We start from the raw sequence: 18,078 nt of genomic DNA on the forward strand, positions 1-18,078 counted from the left end.
CTACCCTGCCCACAGCTCAGGCATGAACCTCACAAACACAACATTCTTCACAAAGGAATACACATGTCCCAAACCAGGCAAAGGTAGCCCACCATGCTGCCCGTCAGGGTACTGCTCCTGAGAGAATAGAGTGGAAGGGGCGTCTGGGGCACTCTGGTCCATGGACTTGTCGTGGCCTGGGTGCAGGCTATGCTGAAATTCCACCTGTCTATAAACTCAAGACTAGTGGAGTTGTTAGTATATACTGTATATTTCAGAAAAATTTTACTAAAAAAAATCCAGAAAACAACAACTGCAGATATCTATCTACTGACATGGAAATTTCTTCACAATACTGAGAAAGGTTAAGAGCAATGCATAGAGAACAACCCCAAGCGTGTGAAGAGTGATACACATGCAGGGGTATAGGATACATAATATTAGTTCATTAAAAATATTTATTGAGCATGTACTATGTGCCAACACATAATTTATCTGTAAGACATCTGCACACTGTACCATCCCATGCAGAGGCCCAACGCATGCATCCCCACCTGCAGCACCGACGCTGAGCACACCACCCACACAGCTCCATGCAATCCCACATCCCACAAGTGGAGTGGCTGGGCCGACGGCAGCAAGGATAACACTAACACATGATGTGTGAACGCCACTGGCACTGGGGTACACAAGCTGATGCGTGTGCGTCCTAGGAGTTCAGAACTAGACCAAGCTGGGGAACACTGAGCCACGACCTACCCATGGAGTGGCACTGTAGGCACCCATGGGGAACACCTGGAAACAGCCTATTCTACAGGGCAGCCACTGGGCAGTGAGTGGCGTGGGGCCCAGCCACGTTTCTGAAGGGCCCTGACGTCACCTGCCAGGCGGGAAGGGGTCAGGCGGGGCACACATCCAGGGACTGCACAGGACCATGGGCAGCATCCAGGTGCATCTTGATTCGTGTGTGTTCATCCCTCAAGACACGCACCCTGCTTCCCAGAAGAACACTGTGTCATCTCCAGATTGGAAAGACTTTCTCTCCAACCTGAAAAACAGAAAACAGCCAAGCAAGTAAGAAGTCACCTCGGCTTGGTTAACACGCAGTGTTTCCTAGTAATTTAACATTATTTGGGTACAGAATTCTTTCTGACAAACATTTAAACTTTTAACATAAATTTATCACAAAATAAAGCACAAAACAGGTATTAAGAAACAAAGGGTGCTCCCTACACTGCTTCACATCTGGAACACGGCCCGCTAGTCTCTCACCACACACCCATGTCCACTGCCGCCAGAAGAGCCACCAGACTTGCATAAAGCACAACAGCCGGACCGTGTGCACCCTGGGCAGGTGCACGAGGGGGCTTACTCTCACCGCTCAGCAAGGACACCTTCCTGAAACCTCCACTTCCTATGCAGTGAGGTGGAAAATGAAGCCAGTAACAGCATCCAAAATGGAGCGAACAGTCACCTGCACTGTCGCTGTCGCCCAGACCTGAACTTTCACAACCAGTGTTCTTACTTTTTGAGATGTGGGGTCTTGTCCAGAGGTGACCACCCAGCTCAGAGAGACTGACATGTGCCTTCTCCACACTGGGTTTCTCTGCAACACCACTGAGCCTGTGACCACATCTCCTGTGTGGACAGGGACTGGGTCATCCATCATGAACAGCGTCTGCTTCCAGTGTGTTGTGCTGCAAGAGACGAGGCGGAGTTATCTGGGGGCCTGACCAACTTGGGCTCAGAGTGGCCCCTGGGCTGCTGACCTGGGCTCTGCGGCCTGTGCCCATCTTTGGACCCCTGGGAGCCTGGGAAGGAGTCTGACTTCTCAGGTAAGTGTATGGGACAGACACAGCCGCACCAAGTGAGCAAAACGGTCCTTAGGGACATCATTGGGATCCAAGTTACAGCAACAGAGCAGACACCCCCGGCCCATGGCAGTGGTTTCTCCTGGAAACTGCTCAGATCCCAGCAGGAAGTGATCTCACAGGGTGCACACAGCCATCTGCAGGGCCCAGCCTGGACCCTGCTTCTTGCTCTGACTCTTTCCACCCAGCTCTTTTGGCTGCTGTGTCATGGTCTGGTGATATACAGCCATGAAATCAAGTCCATGCAGTCATTCTGGGAATCTGTTAATATGAGCAAGACACTGCAATACTGGGGAGTAGAAAACTGCGATTCTGCACCTGGTTGTACTGGAACTGCCTCTGTGTCCCATGGGCTCTGGACCCACATGCCCATCATGGTCTGGGTCCAGCCGCCCTGGCCCATCCCAGCCTGGCCACACCCTCCTTCCACCTTAACCCCTGCAGCTGCACCCCCTGCCACCCTGGGAAACCACCCAGACACCTTGGTCACCTGGCTTCCAACCTCCACACCTGGTCTGGAGCCTTGCCCTGCACCCCTGCCCGAGCCTTAGTCCCTCAGGGAGCATCCACAGGGCAGTTACTGAAGGGAGTGACAGAAGCCGTCAGGGCACAGCTGTGGGATCTCCATGCCAGGCACCAAGGAAACTACTGCCCACACCCCCAAAATGTCCAGATAAAACCCCTCCAGTTCTGCTGATGGGGTCTGTGTGTTGGGACATGACAAGCTCATTCCTCCATGGCAAGTCTGTTCAGCCTGGGGATCTCGTGTACGCTTGAGGCAGGGCGTACAGGGCCACAGTGAGACCCCACCTCACTCTGCACACACAGGCAGCAGTGCCTCTCCCAATCCTGTGCACCCCTACCCCACCCCCGAGTTCCCCCCAACTCACGGGTGCAGCGGTCCAGTGCTGAGCACCTGTGGCGGCTGGCCATCCTGCAGGCTCTGGAAGTGCACGCTGAACCAGGCGGTGAAGCCGTGCAGGGTGCCCGCCCTCTGGATGTCGAAGTGCAGCTCACCCCGCATGGTCTGCACTCAAGCACACAACACGCAAGGTGACCCCTGGGCCCTACCCCATCAGCTCCGCTGGCAGCCCAACTGCCTCAAGTCCCTGTGGAATACTATGGGCTCCATTCTTGGTGAAAAGTGTTTAATTCCAATACTGTGCCAGGATAAAACAGAACGTAATTTGGTTTTGAAGAGGCTGAGAATGTTAAACATAAATCTAAAAGCAACTGAAAATGTCAAAGAGATCATAAAGAAAACCACGTAAAAAATACAAATGACAGAATCAGAACACAGAACAGAAAAACAGAAAAACCAACAGCAAGAAGCTTAAAAAATCACTTAGTCGTATAACAAAATAATTACACGCAGTGGCACATCCCACGTCCACGGAAGCACCGGGATCTGCCAGGCCCGATTCTTGGCTGTGTGAGACAGAGTCCACCTTCCCCTCACCTCTAGATCGGAGATCTGCACAGTTCTCATGTCCAGCTGTAATATGGTGCATGGTTCAGACAGACAGTCTTCCGGTTTCAAAATGTGATTATACTTGGGCTTCGAAAAAAACTCCTTAATTGCTAAAGATCTAGGGAAAAAGGCCAAAGTCATCGCCCAAAGTCATACATACTCGCCTTGAAGCACACGCGTGTAACTCTGAGCGCCTCTCTCCTGTTCATTGTGGAATTGAAACCATGGCGCCCAGACTGCAGGGGGCAGCACTCTGCTGCCCAGGCCCGTGCTCACCCTCCTCCCCAGAGGATGAGCCCCTGCCCAGCTGAGGGACCCACAGCCTTCCTGAGCCTGCTCCTGGATAGCACCCCTGGAGTGGGCCAATAACTGGGGTGCTTCCCCTTTTACAGCTTGTTCATGGAAACCTCCACTCATTCTCCCTAAGCCTAGAGGGCACAGGATGCAGCTTCCTGTTGGTGACTCTAACAAATGGAAACAGTCAGCAGGCCTGGCCTTGGGAGATGCTTGTTCCACCACTGTGCAAGCCCAACACGAAGGTCCCTGGGCTCCCGTGGTCCTGCACAGCATGTCACCCGTGTGCCAACCCACACACTGTCTGCACTTGTCAGAGAGCCATCCATTATGGTGCCACTTTGAAATAAGAAAAAAGTACATGTCTTAATGAAATTTCATTACATGTATATATTTCTGAATATTTTCGTGATACAAATAATGATAAATGTAGAAGAAAATTGGAAAATACACAAGTATGAAGAAAAAAACTTCAATTCCCCATGTTCTTGCCTTCTCCACTATATGCATATGCATATATATTTATTTATGCAAGACAGGCGCCCTCCCATATAAACAGTTTGTATTGCCAATTTTTCTTTCTAATATCCTTACACATTCCTCAAAATTCAGTTAATTTCAAATAGTTTCCCACTACGCCATCAGGTAGACATACAGCAGCTTAACCACATTGCTAAAGACAGCCATTTGCTTCCAGTGCTGTCCATGGACATGAGAACACCACATACCATGGCTCATCAGGCTGTGAGCGGCAGGCTGTGGCTGCACTGTGGGGCGGACATGGGATACGACCTCTGTGGCCTGGCTCCCTGACCCCATGGCTCCAGGAAGACCTTGCCCAGCCTCCCATGTGGCACCAGGGCAGGGGGCCCTTCTGCTCCACCAAGCAAACTTGCTCTGCTATTCTAATTTTTGATCATCTGGTGGGGAAAAACTACATTATTTTAACATATTTTAATTGCTAATAGCATTATAATTTTTGAAATATTACTGGTTAATTTTATTATTTGTGAAGTGTTATTCTAAGTGACATGGCTATGACTTCACATAGCTATTCATCCTTTTCTCATTGTTTCTAAGATCTGTCAACAAGTAACCTTCTCTAGTGAAATATAACCTTTTATAATTGTCTTTGCTGATTTTTTTTTTTTTTTTTTTTTGGACAGGCAGAGTGGACAGTGAGAGAGAGAGACAGAGAGAAAGGTCTTCCTTTGCCGTTGGTTCACCCTCCAATGGCCGCCGCGGCCGGCGCACCGTGCTGATCCGATGGCAGGAGCCAGGAGCCAGGTGCTTTTCCTGGTCTCCCATGGGGTGCAGGGCCCAAGCACTTGGGCCATCCTCCACTGCACTCCCTGGCCACAGCAGAGAGCTGGCCTGGAAGAGGGGCAACCGGGACAGAATCCGGCGCCCCGACCAGGACTAGAACCCGGTGTGCCGGCGCCGCTAGGCGGAGGATTAGCCTAGTGAGCCGCGGCGCCAGCCTGCTGATTTTTTTAAAAAAAGATTTTTTATTTATTTGAAAGGCAGATTACAGAGGGAGAAGTGAGAGAGAGAGAAAATATTCCATCCACTGGTTCATTCCCCAAATGGCTGCAATGACCAGGGCTGGGCCAGGCCAAAGCCAGGAGCCAGGTTCTTCCAGGTATCCTATGAGGGTGCAGGGGCCCAAGCACTTGGGTCATCCTCCATTGCTTTCCCAGGCTCATTAGCAGGCAGCTGGATCAGAAGAGGAGCAGCTGGGACTGAAACTGGCACCCATATGGGATGCCAGTGCTGTAGGCAGTGGCTTAAACCCTTGTGCCACAGCCCTGGCCTCTTGGGCCATTTTTCACTGCTTTCCCAGGCCATTAGCAGGAAGCAGCTGGGACACGAACCAGTGCCCATATGGGATGCCGGCATTGCAGGCGGCAGCTGAATCTACTGCACCACAGTGCCAGCTCCTATTTTGGCTGATTTCTGACACTCACCCTGTCATGTTTTACAAACTCCAACCCAGTGCCTTTTTCATTCCTCATTTTTGGTGACACCCTCATCTCCCAAGATCTGACACACAGGCCTCAAGGATTCCTTTTTGACACAAAGTCTTACTTTCATATTTGTTTATTTCACATAATGCCTAGTCTGAGAGGAGAAAAGAGCTTTTTTCCACAGGCTCACTGCATATCCTGTGCACTCGCCCTCACACCCTCCTGATTCTCAGGCACTAGAACATTCTGTGCACACCCCACCCTGCTCTGCTGCCTGGTCTTCTCTTGTGGGGGCACCCCCTGCTCTCCTCCTCACTGTGCCCCCTGGCTCTCCCCTCTCGGGTTCCATATACTAATGGGGAAGACATCATGCATTACATCACTTGTGCCACCTTGGAATTTTTAAATAAACACTCAAAAGGCCCAGAGGCCCACGCCTTGCCACCAACTCTCTGCCTGCAAATGTCACCAGGAGACCAGGTTCACCCAGTCCTCACAGAATGGAGCTCATGTCGCTTGTTCATCTGTTCTTCAAACAAGAACACGTCCTCACTGCTGGGCCTGGCCCGGGCTTCAGCCACAGGATGCCACAGCACTGCCCTTCCTGGCCCACCCACAGTTAAAAGGCAAAGCGTTCACTGGAAATCACTTCACATGAAAACCCAAAGCCCAACTCATGAGTGTCTGTAAAAACCAGGAGGTCACTTTGTGGAGCACGGCCTACTTGGCAAGTCGCCAGCACGTCACTAGCCCACTCTGTGACTCCCCACTTTTCCCATGGCGTTTGGGAACTCAGACTGCTGGAGAGAGCCCAATTCTCACATCTGCTCTGGGTTTAAAGGCAGTAAAAGCAAAGTTCTCCAGCGCACGGATTTGGGTGATCAGCTCTGGCATGTTCTGTCATGGACACACTCGCGCCCTGAACATGGGGCTTCCTCCCCCTCCAAGTCCTTCCTGCCCCTTTGCTCACGTAGGGAGCAGGAAGTATGCTGAGTGTGGACACACAGTGGGCTGCCCTGTGATGGCCATCTCAGCACTGAGAAGGAGCCTGGGCAGGGAGGGGCAGACCATAAGAAAAAAATCCCAGCCAGGCTCCCTCAGCCATTCCGGGTGACCAGGGGCAAAAGGAGACAATTTTCCCCAGACAAGGATGCCTGTGCTCCCCTGGGGAAGCACCTTCTTCTGAGGTCCTGGGGGCCACTTACTTGAGAGCACTGAGGTTGAACTCGTAGGCATTGTCCCAGAAGAGCACCTTGCTGTGATAGTCCTTGTCGGCGCTGCAGGGTACCAGATGCAGCGCGGCCGAGCTTGGCCACATGACCCCGTCCTCCTTCAGCCAGGTGTCTCGGGCAAACAGGATGGACTCGATCATGAACTCAAACTGCACAGAGGGAAGGACACACGGGAGCCACATGTCACCAGGGCTCGCGTCTGCACACACTGCCACCTACACTCAGCACAAGGCAGAGCGCTGTCTCATCTCTCAAATCAATTCTTTTTTTGAAAGTTGATCATAATTGGGTCAGTGTTGTGGCACAGCAGATTAAGGCACTGCCTGCAACATTGGCATCCCCTATGGGTGCTGGTTTGAGTCCTGCCTGCTCCACTTCTGATCCAGCTCCCTGCTAATGGGCCTGGGAAAGCAGCAGAGGATGACTCAAGCGCCTGGCCCCTGCACGCACGTGGAAGACTTGGATGGAGTTCTAGCCTCCTGGCTTTCGACTGGCCCAGCCCCAGCAGTTACAACCATTTGTGGAATGAACCAGCAGGTAGAAGACCTCTCTCTCTCTCTAACTCTGCCTTTCAACTAAATAAAGTAAATTTTTTTTCAAAAACTGTTATGGGCTATTTTAGTTTTTTCACATTCCATGTACACCTCAGAATGAGTTTGTCTATGTTGACAAAAAGTAGTGCCACCTGGATTTTGACTGGCACTATGTTGTCTGACACCTTTAGTGGGCTGAGGCCCCCAGCATGAACACCTTACATTTCTTTGTCCATTCATTGTCCATTCATTCTCTCCTCAGCATCTCAGAGCTCTCAGTATACAGATCCTGGCGGTGCTCTGTTTGAGTTCTAAGTGCTATGTTTCATTATTTGTGGAGTTACTGTAAGTGTTGTTGCTTCTTTAATTTCAGTTTCCACCTGCACGCTGCTAGGACATAAAAATATGATTTTGTATGATGACCCTGTACTCCGGGATCTTGCTAAACTTATTTACTAGTTCTAGGAAGTCTTTGGGTAGGTTCATTGACATTTTCTACAAAGATAATCTGGAAAAAGGACGGTTGTATTTCTGTTTCCAATTTTGTCCACCTCTTCTTTGCATGGTTAGGAGCTCCAGTATGCTGCCGAGTGCTTGCTGAGACTTGTCACATTAAGTGTGACGTTGGCTGTAGGTTCTCCGTAGATGCCTGTGCTCAGGCTGACTGACCTGCCATTCCCAGTTTGCTGAGAATGTTATCAGCAAAACTGATGAGAAATTTTTGAGTTGTGTTAATTATTATAATACTTTTCTTCTTCAGACTAATGCAGTTGATTACATTGATAGATTTTCAAATATTGAGGCAGCTCTGAATTCTTAATTTCTTCTTTGTTGTAGTGTACTATTATGTGGGGAGCAATCCGGACTGGACTAAGTTACTGAAATTAAGACTTATTCTATGCATCTGCTCTCCCACAATATGGCGCTGGGAGAGAAGTAAACAGCTTCCACACAGCTGCCTCCAGTTCAGCTAATAAACTGTAGGACTTGCTCCTGATTGGAGAGCAGCATACTCGGCGTGTGGGCAGCCGAGTTGGGATTGGCGGAGGAGGACTATAAAGGAGGAGAGAGACGGCATGCACCAGGAACATCTATGGGGAACATCTAAGGGAACCCGTGCAGCCCCCGAGAAAGCCGGCCGGCGGTGTGCCGCTCCCCTGCGGAAGTGGGGAATGCGGCCAGGGGGAACTGCCCTTCCACGGAGGTGGAAGGGATAGTAGCCAACCCGGGAAGAACCAGCAGCAAACCCGGGGAGGGCTGAGCAGACGAAAGAACAGCGCAGGGTCCTGTGTCGTTCCTCCACGAAGAGGGGGAGCGACATAATGGTGCCGTGACTCGGATAGGAAACCTAGGACGGATAGCAAACTTAGGAGGGAAGAAACGGGAACAGCCTAGGGAAAATATCGGAGAGAGAAACTAGCAAACAGCCTAGGGAAAATATCGGAGAGAGAGACTAGCAAACAGCCTAGGGAAAAGCCGGACGAAAGAGGTGCCGGAGGAAGCTGTTGAAAGCCTAGGCATAGACTCAGATACGGACTACGGGGGGAAGCTGGGAGAAATCTCTAAGGTCGAAAGCGAAAGTGAAAGCTAGAACAAACAGACTCGGACGCGGACTGTGGGGAGAGGCCAGGAGAAATGAGGGAGGAATGTCGTTGGAGGAGAGCTTGGGGAAACATACCGGGTAGAGAAAAATGTTAGGGAAATTGAAGCCGCGGGGGGCAGGCCGAGGCGGAAACGGAAGCCACTTTGGGGTTCTCAAGTTAGCCCGGGAATAGGGGGCGAAAAGTTGAAACCAGAAGCTGAAACGTGAGCCTGGTTGGGATCCGTCTGATTAGCCCGGGGAGCAAAGGACGGGAAGCCAAACCGTGGGGCGGAGACATACGCTGGGTTGAATTCGCCAGGCTAGCCCGGGGAACTTAGATTGAATGCTAGTGGCGGACACGTAAGCTACGCTGTGTTACTCGCGGAAGCCGCCGCGTGCAGAGAGAGCACGGGGCGTGAATAGATAGGGAACGGGGCTGGCGTAGGCTGTGGTGCAGACGCAAAGGGCGTGGAGACCGCGGAGCGCGCGAAGCCAAGCCGCGCAAAGCTGGGAAGCTGCGCAGATGAAAGAGGCGCGGGCTGAAGCGGCTCAGCTGGAAAGCCACGGAGAAATAGCCTCGGGGCGGAGCCTGCCGGCACGGCGAGGCGCCGGGAAGCTGCGGGGATAAGAGAAACAGAAGTTTAGAAGTAAGATGAGAGAAATAGGAATGCTGGAAGATAGAAGTAAAATGGGAGAAATAGGAATGCCCGGAGATAGAGAAATAGAGAAATAGAAAGGCCTCCCTACAACACTGCAATGTGAGAGCTTGGATTCGGTCTGCCTGATTAAGTGAGGCGATGAGCACCTGGGCGGCTAGCAGCTTATGCGCCGCAGGTCACCGAAGACAGGCACGAATTAACATCAGTAAGGCCTCCCCACAAAAAGGCAATGAGAAGGCTTGGATTCGGTTTGCCTGATAGGTTTTGTAAGCCCCTGCGGGCAGAGCAGAGCATGCGCTGCAGGGCACCGAACACAGGCACGCATCAGCGCCTAAAAACCTCCTCACAATGGCGAAGAGAGGACCCGGATTCGGTTTTCCTGATTGATAGGACTTGTAAGAGCCTGTGGCAACTCTAGCAAGTAGAGCAGAGTGTGTGCTGCGGGACACCGAAGACAGGCGCGTATCAACGCCAAAAATAAAAAGAAAGGGGGATCTGTGGGGAGCAATCCGGACTGGACTAAGTTACTGAAATTAAGACTTATTCTATGCATCTGCTCTCCCACAATATGGCGCTGGGAGAGAAGTAAACAGCTTCCGCACAGCTGCCTCCAGTTCAGCTAATAAACTGTAGGACTTGCTCCTGATTGGAGAGCAGCGTACTCGGAGTGTGGGCAGCCGAGTTGGGATTGGCGGAGGAGGACTATAAAGGAGGAGAGAGACGGCATGCACCAGGAACATCTATGGGGAACATCTAAGGGAACCCGTGCAGCCCCCGAGAGAGCCGGCCGGTGGTGTGCCGCTCCCCTGCGGAAGTGGGGAATGTGGCCAGGGGGAACTGCCCTTCCACGGAGGTGGAAGGGACAGTAGCCAACCCGGGAAGAACCAGCAGCAAACCCGGGGAGGGCCGAGCAGACGAAAGAACAGCGCAGGGTCCTGTGTCGTTCCTCCACGAAGAGGGGGAGCGACACTATTATTTGTTTTATATGTTGCTGGATGAAATTGTTAGTAGTTTCTTGAAGATTTTTACATTTACTTTTTACAATTATTTTCATGAAGATTACAGATCGATAGTTTTCATATTGTGTACTCATTTTGGTTTTGTATCAGGATAAGGCTGACCTCATAAAATGGGTTGGGTGGTATTGCCTGTTCTTCTATTTTATGATAAAAAAAATTTTTTTTTTTGACAGACAAGAGTGGACAGTGAGAGAGAGAGAGAGACAGAGAGAAAGGTCTTCCTTTGCCGTTGGTTCACCCTCCAATGGCTGCCGCAGCTGGCGCACCGCGCTGATCTGAAGCCAGGAGCCAGGTGCTTCTCCTGGTCTCCCGTGGGGTGCAGGGCCCAAGCACTTGGGCCATCCTCCACTGCACTCCCGGGCCACGGCAGAGAGCTGGCCTGGAAGAGGGGCAACCGGGACAGAATCCGGCACCCCAACTGGGACTAGAACCCGGTGTGCCGGTGCTGTTAGGCGGAGGATTAGCCTGTTGAGCCGCGGCGCCGGCCTGATAAAATTGTTTAGAACTGGTATTGTTTCTTTGCTAAATGTGTTGATAGAACTCAGCAGTGAGATCATTTAGGCCTGGAGATTTCTGCTTTGATGGTTTTCAACCATGAATTCTGCATCTTTCGCAGTCACTTCCTCATTCATATGTGTTTCATCTTGGCTGAGCCGTGGGAGTTTGCAGTTTTCAAAGGAACTGGTCCACAGAGAGAACCAAGGGAAGAAAATTATAAAAACCTCAAGTCCTGGTCTTCCCCAGTCTGCCTCTGCTATACACTCTCCAGAGTCTTCAGGATCCTCACACTGCTGCCTCCTTGTGCTACATCGCCCACCTACCTGCTCAACAGCAAATCCACTGGTCAGCCCCAAGTCCATAATCTCTATGTCCATCCAATTACCCGCAAGACCCTGGTAGTCTGAACCTGCCTGCCCTCTTCTGTCCTCTTCCATGGCTGGCCTCACAGCCTCTACAGCCAGTCACTGCCCAGAAGACCCTGACTGGGGTCAATGTTAGGGCACAGTAGGTTAAGCCGCTACCTGTAATGCTGTCATCGCGTACTGGAGAACCAGTTCAGGTCCCAGCTTCTTCACTTCCAATCCAGTCCCCTACAAATGTACCTGGGAAGGCAGCAGACAGCACAAGCACTTGGGCCCCTGCCACCCATGTGGGAGACCTGGATGGAGTTGCAAACTCCTGGCTTTGACCTGGCCCAGCCCCAGCTGTTGTGGCCATTGGGAAGTGAACCAGTGGAAGCAAGATAACTCTGTCTCTCACTCCCACCACTCTCCCTTTCTCTGTCACTCTGCCTTTCAAGTAAATGGGCCACTCAAGTAGGGAAGGCAGCTAGTCCCTGCTTCTATCCCACAGCCACACACACCCAACAGCTGCAAACACAGCCTCACTCCTTACTCCAACATATAAAAGTCAATGGCAGGGTCCAGCACTGTGGCGCAGTGTGTTAAAGTCCCGGCCTGTGGTGCCGGCATCCCATATGGGCACCAGTTTGAATCCCGGCTGCTCCACTTCAGATCCAGCTCTCTGCTGTGCCTGGGAAAGCAGTGGAAGATGGCCCAAGTCCTTGGGCCCCTGCACCCATGTGGGAGACCCAGAGGAGGCTCCTGGCTCCTGGCTTCAGATCAGTACAACTCTGGCCATTGTAGCTATCTGGGGAGTGAACCAGTGGATGAAAGACCTCTCTCTCTCTCTCTCACTCTCTCTCTCTCTCTCTGCCTCTTTGTAATTCTTTCAAATAAATAAATCCATCTTAAAAAAAAAAAGTCAGTGGCAGCCCCTGGGTACCTAACATGCACTCACCACGGGGCTCTGAGCCGCCCCACATGCACTCACCATGGGGCCCTGAGCTGCCCCACACGCACTCACCACGGCCCAGAGCCACCCCACACGTACTCACCATGGGGCACTCACCATGGGGCCCCAAGCCGCCCCACACACACTCACCACAGGGCCCTGAGCCACCCCACACGAACTCACCAAGGGGCACTCACCACGGGGCACCGAGCCGCCCACACCCACTCACCATGGGGCACTCACCACAGGGCCCTGAGCCGCCCCACAGGCACTCACCACGGGGCCCTGAGCTGCCCCACAGCTCACTGTACAGGCACTAGTGCAGCCTATAGGCTCTGGCCTGCTTCAGGGAGAGCTGTGTGCTTCCTGCTTCCTGTCAGTCACTTTAAGAACCCAGAGATATTGTTCAGAAGCCAAATTACATCACGCACCCTGAGTCTTCCAAGGTCCTATCTTCTGGCGTGTTTCAGGGGCTAGAGGCCCACCATCACTTGCCATCCCTTCTCTCAGTCTCTGAGGTCCCTGAGAGTCCAGGGTGACACCCGGTGGCCTCATGCTTGTTATTTCAGTGCTCCACTGCCCTTCCTGGATCTGTGCAGAGACTGAGTTTCAGCATCATGTTCCCCGTGGCATCTCATGTCCCGATACTGCACCCAGGAAGAGGGGCCAGGCAGTCATACATTCTGCCCCCACCTGCCACCTGCTTCCCAGTCTGGGGCACTGTGACAGTATACCAGGCAAGGATTGTGGGCAGATGACCCCAACAGTACCAGCCATGGGGACAGGCAGAGCACATAGGCCAGACCCCAGATAAGGCCCAAATTGGGTACAGGGCCCATCACCCCTGACTCAATTCCATCACACCCACATTTCATTAACCAGCTAGAAACCCAACACCCTGCACCAAGGATCATGGGAGAAACTAACCGTACCTCCCCCTGGGGAACCATCAGTCATGGGGAGAGTTCTTGGGCCTGGCCAAGAGGGTACCCCTCCCCTCCGTCCCTCCCACAGCCTGCTGTCCACCTCGTCCCCATCCCGGGCCCAGCCCTTACCAGCAGGCAGGTCCCCATCCACTCGGACACAAGCACGTCCACCTTCTCGGGCAGCACCACCTCCTCCACCTTCTGCTGGAACACGGTGATGGTGTCTGCGAAGCCATTCTGCAGGACCAGCTGGCCCGTGTGCTGCGCCATCTCGCTGGCCTCCACTGCGTACACCTGTACACAGGCGCCCGTCAGTGCAGCCCGCCCTCCCCCAGCCGTAACCAGTGCAGGGGCAGTGGAGTCCCAGAGTGGCACCATCTCCTGCCTTCCTCCCCAGCCTGCATGTAAAAGGCAGGCTCTGGCTGCCAGTGCACAAAGCCTCCACCTGGCAAGACCACTGTCAACCATGCAGCAGGCCTGGCCCACCTGGGAGCAGCTGGACTGTCACAGGTGCCTGAGGGACTGTTCCACTCAAAGGGCCCACAGGAGGGCTGTGTTAGGGTTAGGGGCACGTCCAGCAGGTTGCATGAGGGTGACGCTGTGCACAGGTCACACCTGCAAGCTGGGACGTCACCCTCATGTCACTCCTATGTGAGGCATAGCACAGACCACCCTGAAGGGGAAGGGAGGTCACAGAGCAACAGGGCCCTCCAGTCTGTGGAGGCATCATTGCTGGGTAGATCATCCACACACACCCAGACAGACCTGGGATCCACCTGCTCCTAAAGCTAATGGAAATACGTCTCAGGATATACCTGCCACATACAACTTGCTTGGGTATTTTCTGTTCTGCCCCATTCCCCTCCATGCTGTCTGTGCCTCACTCAACTCGGGTAATAGCCTACAAGGGCTCGGCCTGCAAGGAGCCTCCCATGAGGACACTCACCAAGGCCATGGAGTGGTCAGTGAGTCCCTAGCCACATGGGGGCCACCTGGGACCCTGCTGGCCTCCGCAGGGGCACTGTGGGGCTCCACTTACTGCCTTGGGCCGTGCGTAGTTGGCACAGAAGAGGCTGATGATCCCAGTGCCACAGCCAACATCCAGGATGACTTTGCCCTCCAAGGCCTCCTTATTCTGTAGGATGACACTGTGGTATTTGGTCGTCCGAGGCTGGTCTGCCAGCATCTCCAAGTGAAGTTTCTGCAGAAAACACACACTGAGAAGCATTCTATGCCTAGAGCTGTTTCCAGCTCTGCTGTGAGAGGAGGGTTAGAGCTACACCCAGTCCACACTAAAATCAGGAGCAATAAACGGGCTTAAGAAATCACCATGGGGCCAGAGTTGTGGTGCAGTGAGCTCAGCCGCCTCTGCAATGTGGGCAGTCCCACATCAGAGCACTGTCTCAAGTCCCGGCGGCTCCACTTACAATCCAGCTCCCTGCTAGTGCGCCTGGGAGAGCAGCGGAAGACAGCTCCCTGCTAATGCACCTGAGAGAGCAGTGGAAGATGGCCCAAGTGCTTGGGTCTCTGCCACCCAAGTAGGAGACCCAGATGAAGTTCCAGGCTCCTGATTTTGGCCTGGACCAGCTCCAACCAGTGTAGCCATTTGGAGAATGAACCAGTAGATGGAAGAGCTCTGTCTGTTTCTCTCTCTCGCTCTGCCTTTCAAATAAATAAATGCTTAAAAATAAAGCCAAAAACCAAAAGATAAACAAGGGACGGTGCTGTGGCATAGCAGGTTAACACACTGTCTGTAGTGCCAAGCATCCCATATGGGCATCAGTTCTGGTCCCAGCTGTTCCATTTCCAATCCATCCCCCTGCTAATGTGCCTGGGAAAGCAGCAGAAGATGGGCCCTGCACCCATGTGGGAGACTCGGATGAAGCTCCTGGCTCCTGGCTTCAGCCTGGCGTAGACCTTGCCATTGTGGCCATTTAGGGAATGAACTAGTAGAGGGAAGACTTCTCTCTCTGCCCCTGCCTCTCTGTAAATCTGCCTTTCAAACAAATAAATAAATCTTTAAAAAAAAAAAAAAGATAAATAAGCCAGGAGATAAAACCGGAGTGGGCAGTGAAGGGCTGGGACAGAAGCTTCTGGAATCCTTCCAGCTCAGCAGGGTGCTGCCTGCAGCTTTTCTCTGCACTGCTCCAAGAGTCAGGTGAGCAGAGACGCAGGTGTGGTCCGCCTGAGACAGAGGCACAGATGCCGCCTCCCTGACTCCTGCCCGGCTGCCACAGGGAGAGGGCTGGGAGGTGAGCACTGCCCCAGGTCCTCCTCACAGAAGGAAGCCTGGAGCTCATGTGCTTAGAAAGTACTCAACTGCAGCTGGGGGATGGGACAGCTCTGGCAGCCCTTGGGTGAACAGAGGCCCCAGCCAAGTCCTCAGAGGAAACACACCTGACACTCGAAGACAGTCATGCAAGAAGCGGCCAGTCCCCGAAGAGGCAGAGAGGGACTTGCTCAGCACAGTGGTCAGATCTGCTCCCCAGCACTCTCATGATATAGAAAGCAGAGCTCACAAAAGCATCTGGCAGAAGGAGGGAGCAGGGCCAACACCTGCCTTCCAGACTCACCCAGATCCACCAGGGTTACACCACCAAACAGGAGAGCTGGACAGGTCCTCATGGACCCCTCCTGGCTCCTCCTAGAGAACAAACAACAAAGGGACAGGCGGAAGGAGGCTTGCAGGGGTCTAAAAGCCAAGGCCCAAATATCCTTCCCATGAGAACCTAACCCAGACAGAAAGACAGCTGAGCTAAAGGACAGGAGAGCTGCAGAGGCTCTCGAAGCACCCTGCAGAGCACCCTGGGGCAAAGTCCATGGGCTCAGGACAACAGGGCACCGAGGCATCAGAGGGACCCAAAAGAAAGCTCCAAAACCCACAGCAATGGGAAAGCACTGATGATGAGAGAGGCACAGCCCTCCACTTAGAGCACTGATGACAAGAGAGGCACAGCCCTCCACTTAGAGCACTGAGGATGAGAGACTCACCCCTCCACTTAGAGCACTGATGATGAGAGAGGCACACCCTCCACTTAGAGCACTGATGATGAGAGAGGCACACCCCTCCACTTAGAGCACTGAGGATGAGAGAGGCACCCCCTCCACTTAGAGCACTGATGATGAGAGACTCACCCCTCCACTTAGAGCACTGATGATGAGAGAGGCACATGGCCCTGAATGACCAGAACCTTCTAAGTCAAACAGGCTTAAGCAGGGAGGAATGTGTGCTCAATGCCACAGATGTCACTTGGCCCTAAGCTGATGCACACAATCCGTGCAGTACCAGGTACCCACAAGAAAATGGTAGGCTGGCTCCACGGCTCACTAGGCTAACCTTTTCTGCCTTGCGGCGCCGGAACACCGGGTTCTAGTCCCAGTCGGGGCGCCGGATTCTGTCCCGGTTGCCCCTCTTCCAGGCCAGCTCTCTGCTGTGGCCAGGGAGGGCAGTGGAGGATGGCCCAAGTGCTTGGGCCCTGCACCCCATGGGAGACCAGGATAAGCACCTGGCTCCTGCCATCAGATCAGCGCGGTGCGCCGGCCATGGTGCGCCGGCCGTGGCGGCCATTGGAGGGTGAACCAACGGCAAAAAGGAAGACCTTTCTCTCTGTCTCTCTCTCTCACTGTCTACTCTGCCTGTCAAAAAAAAAAAAAAAAAAAAAAAAAAAAAAAAAAAAAGGAAAGAAAGAAAGAAAATGGTAAAATTGTTTCAAAAACAACAAACTCCCAAGGCTACAAGAAAAATGCTAAAAAAAAAAAAAAAAAAAAAAAAAAACCCACACACACACACACAGAACTTCTAAAGATCCAGCTCTCATGGACTTCATAAAGCTACAGTGATGAAGAGTTGGGAGCTGCAGAAGACACAAGTAGATCAATGGAGCTCACAGAGGTCCCAGGAATGTAGGACCAGTGTGGCAGCTGTCTGATAACAGGCTCAGATGCCGAGATTCTGTGAGGGAAAGTAAGGCAGGATTGTACCTTATTCTTTACAGTGAAATCTAGGTTAATTTAAATATTTCACTGTTTAAAACAGGATCGTGGCCGGGCTGCGGCTCAATAGGCTAATCCTCTGCCTGTGGCGCCGGCATCCCGGGTTCTAGTCCCAGTCGGGGCGCCGGATTCTGTCCTGGTTGCCCCTCTTCCAGGCCAGCTCTCTGCTGTGGCCAGGGAGTGCAGTGGAGGATGGCCCAGGTGCTTGGGCCCTCCCTGCACCCCATGGGAGACCAGGAGAAGCACCTGGCTCCTGGCTTCGGATCGGCGCGATGCACTGGCCACAGCACACCAGCTGCAGCGGCCATTGGAGGGTGAACCAACGGCAAAGGAAGAACTTTCTGTCTCTCTCACTGTCCACCTGCCTGTCAAAAAAAAAAAAAAAAAATAGGATCATAACCATTCTAAAATAAAGTAGATATTTCAAACCTTGGAGTGAAGAATATCTTTCAAAGTAGGACACAAAATCCAGAAGTCACAAAGAAAAATAAACCAGACTATACAGAGATAAAAAGTTCTCTATGGGAGAAAACAATGCCAAGCAAAGAATTCCATACACATAAACACAAGCAAACTGCTTATTCAACACATCAACAGAAGGGAATGGGCAAAGATATCAAAGACAGCTTGCCAATCAAGGAGAAATATCAAAGGCTACCAAGTGCACAAAAGATGATCAATCTCACTTTTTTAAAAAATGGAAATCAAAATCAAGAAATGCCATCTTTCACCTTGGAGGCTGGAAATCTGTTTCCACT

At 52.4% G+C, this 18,078-nt stretch overlaps 1 protein-coding gene across 6 annotated transcripts in view; it reads right to left on the reverse strand.

The window, feature by feature from the left end:
- Positions 1–419: 419 nt before the first annotated feature.
- PRMT2 (protein arginine methyltransferase 2) overlaps positions 420–18,078 on the reverse strand; it is a 29,019-nt gene continuing 11,360 nt past the window's right edge. For 4 of the 6 annotated variants that reach the window (XM_070071717.2, XM_051859520.3, XM_089330393.1 and 1 more), the window contains exons 5-11: positions 14,367–14,528; positions 13,457–13,621; positions 6,788–6,963; positions 3,310–3,439; positions 2,741–2,877; positions 1,505–1,676; positions 420–1,027 (exon numbers count right to left, since the gene is read on the reverse strand). In XM_070071717.2, coding sequence (XP_069927818.2) covers positions 995–1,027; positions 1,505–1,676; positions 2,741–2,877; positions 3,310–3,439; positions 6,788–6,963; positions 13,457–13,621; positions 14,367–14,528 — 975 coding nt within the window. In that variant the 3' untranslated portion in view covers positions 420–994. Of the gene's footprint in view, positions 1,028–1,504; positions 1,677–2,740; positions 2,878–3,309; positions 3,440–6,787; positions 6,964–12,832; positions 12,993–13,456; positions 13,622–14,366; positions 14,529–18,078 lie in introns of all 6 variants that reach the window. The other 2 variants (XR_011387658.2, XR_011387659.2) reach the window with 1 other exon arrangement.

This window comes from Oryctolagus cuniculus, chromosome 4, assembly GCF_051225735.1.
Source record: "Oryctolagus cuniculus isolate XC-2025 breed Fujian yellow rabbit chromosome 4, ASM5122573v1, whole genome shotgun sequence".
Lineage (NCBI taxonomy): Eukaryota > Metazoa > Chordata > Mammalia > Lagomorpha > Leporidae > Oryctolagus > Oryctolagus cuniculus.